General features: G+C 45.9%; 1 protein-coding gene across 3 annotated transcripts in view; it reads right to left on the reverse strand.

Annotated features, from left to right (window-relative positions):
• MID2 (midline 2) overlaps positions 1 to 6,413 on the reverse strand; it is a 386,515-nt gene that overhangs the window by 358,725 nt on the left and 21,377 nt on the right. For all 3 annotated transcript variants that reach the window (XR_003095882.1, XM_025213243.1, XM_006031563.3), the window contains exon 2: positions 2,908 to 3,623. Coding sequence is in view for 2 of the 3 variants with exons in the window: in XM_025213243.1 (XP_025069028.1) it covers positions 2,908 to 3,567 (660 nt within the window). In the remaining variant the exon portion in view is untranslated. The remainder of the gene's footprint in view (positions 1 to 2,907; positions 3,624 to 6,413) is intronic.

The raw sequence follows: 6,413 nt of genomic DNA on the forward strand, positions 1-6,413 counted from the left end.
TGCCCCCATGGTCCCCTCCCCCCCGCAGCCTCCCCTCCACTGCTCCTACTTACCAGCTCCGCAGCCACCGGGGACTGCCCAAATCATCGAAGTGGGGGGGCAGCCAAGGGGGGGCTGAGGAAGCAGGCAGGAAGGGGGGGGAGCAAGCAGGGGATGGGACCTGGCAGGTCCCCCCATGGTCCCCTCCCCCCCGCAGCCTCCCCTCCACTGCTCCTACTTACCAGCTCCGCAGCCACCGGGGACTGCCCAAATCATCGAAGTTCTCCAAATCTTTTCCAAAGATTCGGAGAGCTTTGAATCAATTCAGACCTTTTAACTGGCCCCGATTCAATTTGGATTCAGAGATTCAGCCACCAAATCAGGCTAAATCTTCTCCGAATCAAATCACCACCCGAAGCTTTGCACAGCCCTAGTTCCCAGCTGTCACAGACACTCCATGTGCCCTTGTAAGAATCACTTAATCCACAGTGCTCCTTAATTAAATGTGCAAAATGGGGTAACAGAACTTCCTGAGGGGATTGTAAATAAAATATATTCATATCTAAAGCAACAACATGCTGGATGGATGGATGGATGGATGGATGGATGACTTTGGACATCAAGGTTGGGAGGCTGAAGACCATCTGATGCTCTCTCTCCTTTGCATGTCATCAGTACTGGCAATGTTACCCTTGGAGCAGCACTGGTACCGAAAGAAGCTGCCCCCAGCTCAGATTCTGCAGTGACAATGGCTGATTGGAGATTGATAAAGGAAGAACCAACTGATAGCAAGTGACCAATGAGCAGTACCTAGCAGTAACCATTCTTCCAGAAATTAAAATGTATCAAGGACAATGGACACACAGCTAGACAGAAATTTTCAGTCTAACACAAGACCCCATACCACATCTCAGAGCATCTAGACGCATGGTCATTAATCATCAAAAAGGTTTCAGATCAGCTGTATCGTACAACTCAGAACAGAAAAGGTCTCTCAGGTCACCTAGGATCTTCATTTCTTCAGCTCTCTTGATATCTTCCTAAATTTTTGCAGCAAGGATGTCTCCCTTTGAATATCCAACCCAATACCTGGCTGGATCACAAAAGAGATGCCCTACAGAAACCCCAGAGCAACAATGGCCCTCAAGAGGCAAAGCAGCTAACATTAAGTGCAGAATACATGGAACAAGTTGGGGAAGGGGCACCCTATGCTCTTTATACTTCAAAGTAATTAGCTGTCTTCACAGCACTCTCTCTCCATCATCTACATGCAGCCCCCAGGGCCCCTGCATGTTTCCTATACTCCAAGCACAAGAATTGGGCTGAGGTCTGTGGAATTCAGCTCTAGGCTAGTAACAATCCTGTTCTTACAGTCAGCTCTGCTTCAGAGAAAGCTTGCCTCCCTTCCCCCCGCGACAAAGAAGAAACAGACTTCCCTGCTCTCAAATAAGCCTTTTCATTATCTTGGCAAGTGTAGCTGACAAGTCTGTCTGTCATTGTAAACCAATAGCATATTGGAGATTCCAGAGCCTGAACAGAAAGGCAGACAGGCAGGCTCTACAGAAAAGGTGTGGACATGATGTCAGGCACGCTTCTGTCCTCAGCACACAGTTACCATTCACCAAGCAGTACTTGCATACTAGCCAGGTGTCACTGAGTCACCTTCATTTTCTGGGCCTTATCTCACAGAACAGGAGTTAACCATTGTGTTGCACCATTGTGTTTGGACATACTGGACTGGAGAAGCACAACAGGAATATACCCCAGAAAATTCCTCTGTGGTGCTGAACTGACAGGGCACTTTGGTCTCTAGGACATAAAAAAGCTGCAAAATCAGTTCATTACAAAGCTGTAGATAGCAGTACCTCTGTGTCAGCTTAAGGAGACTTGGCTTGACTCAACATTTGAGAGTCAAATGCACCCCATCCCCTGGAACCCTCTTCTTTCACCGAAAATACCAAACCTAGAAAATGGATCTAGGAGGAGGATGAGCTTTCTGGAGACCTGAGAAACCTTCTAGGGCATGCGAGGAAGACTGTTCAGTTCCTCTGGCGAATTTGCACAGCAAGTACTAAACCAATTGTTGAAATCCAGAGGCCACAACAGCACTAAGTATCCATTGCTGCTACTGGTAAATCCCTTGCATACACTGCTTACACTGAGCACTGGCTCTTCCATGACCTTGAAAGGTCTCTTGTACTCCCATTAGTCCCAGACCTGGATTTGTCTTGAAGCTTCCCCAATACCCATTGCCCAGAACCAGCCCAGCAACCTCTGCTGTTGACACCCTTAGTTCTGTTATCCAGAACCACCGCTGCATTATCCGCTGTACACACTGACTCTAATTTTAGGCACCGGGAAAGCTTTCTTCATGTTTTGTGGTCTCATTGATTCTGCTACAATGTTCGATGACTAGACTTGTGACACAAATCAGCAGAAAACAAATTACTTCACTGCAATCAGATGAGCAAGATACAGCTAGGCCTTAGATTTTCTTAAGGGTCTTGGTACTAAGGCTCTGGTGATCACAATGTTTAAGCAACATACAAAATCTCAGTTATCAAAGGAGCCAGATCTTTCCAGCTTTGAAGGCTTATTGGGGTATACGAGACACTGAATACACTGGCCAAAGAGTATCATATCATGGTGTTCCAGTCTCCAACTCATTATATTTCACCTTTGTTACAGACCTTAAGCCTAACAGAAACTACAGATCCCAGCATACAGTAATCTGTCTTGCTCTCAGACTTCATATTAAAGGCTGAAACCTACTCCACTTCATGGAAATGAACAGCAGCCCTTTAATTTTGGTATGTTACTCTTTGGCATAGGTTGATACCCTTATTTTCTGACATGACCAAAAAGTAGCAAAGGCTCCATAGCTCCCACCAGTCCCTTCTAGGTAGAAAAAAAGCCTGTGGCTCTTACCTTGAGCTTCTCAAATCTATCACTTAGGGATGCCACCTGGTGATCCCTGTGGCGGCCCACCAGTTTGCATAAGGCACAGATCAGCTGGTCATCAGCAACACAGTACATGTTTACTTTCTCGTTCTCATGCTCAAAGCAAGTGAGTCCTCGGAAATGTGTGTCTGGCACAGGCTCCACCAGACGGTGGCTTGTGAAAGGCTTCTTGTTGGGATGCGTAGCCCGGAGGCAGCGATCACAGTAGGACACCTCACATGTTATGCAGGTCTTCACTGCGTCCCTTGGTGGATCCTGCTCACAAAACTGACATGCTATTCTTTCACTAGACATGGTAGGGCTGTTGCGGTAAGTTCTCTCTCTGCGACTCTCGCTGGGGGAGTTGGGGCCACTCAGAGATGCCTTTTGGAAGCGGTCAATAATATTCTGCAGTGTCACATTCCGCTTGAGACCCTCTAGGCCACGGTGGTTAAGGGAGATGACATACCTACAGGTGGGGCACTGGAATGCTGTGATAGGCTCTATTGACTCGCTAGATGAGCAGCTGGACACCAGGATGCGATGGGCACAACTGAAGCACAGGCTATGAGCACAGGGCAGCAAGAGAGGGTCTTCAAATAACTCCAGGCAGATTGGGCAGGTCAATTCCGACTCCAGTGTTTCCATCTTTAGTTAAAACAATCCTGCTTCAGCATCAAAAACCAGGGAAGCCGGTCAGTTACCTATGGGAGAGAAGAGCAGAGATGGACAGCATGAGAACAAGCAGGTTGAGCATGAGAGCAACATGAGTCCAAGGCACAAGAGGTGCCAGCAATTCCGTTAGCATCAGCAGATGGCGAGATGAGACACTCCTTCCCATCAGAAACTCAGACCAGACTTTTTACATCCAGTTGGGAGGGAAATTAAAGGTGCACCATGTTGTAGTGCAGTAGTAGCTCTCTTAGCTCAGTGCTGCATAGAACAGCAGCAGTACTGTCCTACCCTCCCAGCACCTCATGACACATCATGTCAGGATGGACACTGAGTAGTTCAGTTTCATGCTTCAAAATCTGTGATAAACTGATCTAGAGACACTGCATTCATATGAATGTAGCAGGGGATGATTAAAAACCTTTCATCACATCATCAAGATCACATTCAGACAAAGCTGAGATGTTAACTCATGTCAGTTTGCAGGAATATTTTCTGACAGAAGATTTATGCTTGAAGAAGGCAAAAAACAAAACAAAAAAAAAAGCATACCAGAGTTTGCTTCATGCCTCCCCTTCTGACCTGGACAGAAGGATTGGACATAAATGAAAAAAGCTAAGACAAGAGAAACTGCATAATTTTGCACTTTTTTGCAATCACTGAAGATAAGAAACAGAGGGGTTCATAACTATTTACTGCATATCTGCAGTGGTGGTAAGAAAAAAAATAAGCAGAAAAGATTTTTTTTTTAAACTAAACATTTTCTCTACAATTAGAAAGCCAGAAAGCACCTTTTTGGGGTCAGTGAAAGATTCCAGAGAAAAAAGAAAAGAGATTTGAATCTTGGAACCTCTGACCAAGAAAAACAGTTGTTTTTTTCTCTGTGCTTGCACCAGCCACTCCATGTTTGGGCCGGGGATGGGGTGAGAGGAGAATAAAATTATAGTCTCAAAATTTTCATCTCACTATTGTCTTCCAGCACATTTCAACAAAGAATGCAGCAGCTCCTAAATCAGCTCCAGCTGGAGGCAAAAAAAAATGGTATTTTTAGACCATTTTCTCTGTACTTGAAACAGTCTTTGTTCGAATGACCTGTGCTAAACACGAATGTCACAAAGTGTATTCCCAAGCACTGAGCAATTAACAGCTCCAATTTCATTAATGCACAAACTCAAATTGTTCCTCACTGCCCTGGGGTGAAACTGGTTGTTCCATTTCATTTCTGGCAAACCGAGTTGCTGATTTGGCAACTTGGCCCAGTCTGAACCCTCTCCTACCCCTTAGTCGAATTCAGCTGGCTTTAACAGTTCGCTACTGAACAAGGCTCAAATGGAGACAAGGAACAGAGTTTAGATGGCAGCTCTTCCTCAGACAGCCAATAAATGAAGCCAAAGTGACACACTGAAACCCAGTCTCTCTATCTTATTAAATAACTCTTGAATTAGCAGTGGCCATCTGCTGTTGAGGGTGCCTTGGAAAACCATTTCTTGACCTCACACCAGATTCTTTTCCATGTGGAAATGTTCATTTCTGAAGCCTGATAGAATAATGGGCTGCACACACTGCAACACAGTCACTCAAGTGCTCCCAAAACCAGGAACCATGCATAGTAGCTAAGGGTAATTAGCAAAAAGGGACCCAGTAGTAGGTTTCATGACAGCTTGGGTGTGCATATTTGGCAGCCTGCTTCCGCTGGTTCTGTCTCATGTTAGAGAAGAGTGTACCACAATGCTGGCAAAATAGTAATCAATTAGTCAGCCCTCTGCTCCCCCTCAGGGAGCCTACAGAAAAAAATTGTTTGAAGATACAGACACAGAGAAGGAACTCTGGTACAATTTAGCAAGCAACGTTTTTAGGTAAACTGCTAAGGCGCACACCTAGCACAAGGCTCACAGAGTACTTACTTATCTAACAAATGGGGTGAACAGGACTGGCTGTGTTGCATACAGCACCTTGAGGTCCACACAGAGGAGCTGAAAGGTGCTGAGCAGAGCCAACCAACCCTAGCACTGTCGCTTTGACTCTTATTTATGCATCACAAAGACATGTCACAAATACTGTTGTGTGTGGCAACAGGAACCACAGACTCCAGTAAAATGAACAAATGAGGGGGACAGCTGGCATTTCATACCAGACATAAGAAAGAAGGAAAGGCAAGGTGGCACCTTAGAGTAACTGGTTCAGAGAGGCATAAGTTTTTGTAGGTGATAGTCTATTTAAGAGGTACCAAATTCATCCAGCCCAGATGAGGTGGGTCCAGAGTGCAGGATCCTGTATCTGGTCCATGAGGCTGGAATTTGATGACAGCAGCATTAATTGCTGTGGCTCCTAAAGCTACAGCACCCACCACTCCTCCCACTACTAAAGTGCCAGCCTTGTGGGCACTCCTGGAATACAGACAAGGTGAGTCCCTGCTCTAGATCTGGACTACAGGGCTCCTCACAGACCTGGAAAGCTGGTGGCAGGACGAGTAGCAGCAATGTCAATTGCCACAGTAATTAATGTTGCCATTGCTTGTCCTGCAACTGAATTTCTAGACCTGTGGGAAGCTGGATGACATAGCTCAACAAGCCAGATCTGGCCCAGGGGCCTTATTTTGGTCAGCCCCGATCTACTTCATCAGATACTAAGAACAGACTTGCAAAAGGGCTTTCTGCAAATCCATTCTTACCACCTGATGAAGTAGGCTGCTGTCACTTACAAAAGTTTATGCCTCCCTGAGTCGCTCAGTCTCTAAGGTGCTACCTTGCCCTGCCTTCTGTCTGACTTCAGACTAACTCCCTCTTTTTATCATAGGTAAGAGTGGGGCTTGCCCAGGTCAA

This window comes from Alligator sinensis, unplaced genomic scaffold (assembly GCF_000455745.1).
Source record: "Alligator sinensis unplaced genomic scaffold, ASM45574v1 scaffold414_1, whole genome shotgun sequence".
Classification (NCBI taxonomy): domain Eukaryota; kingdom Metazoa; phylum Chordata; order Crocodylia; family Alligatoridae; genus Alligator; species Alligator sinensis.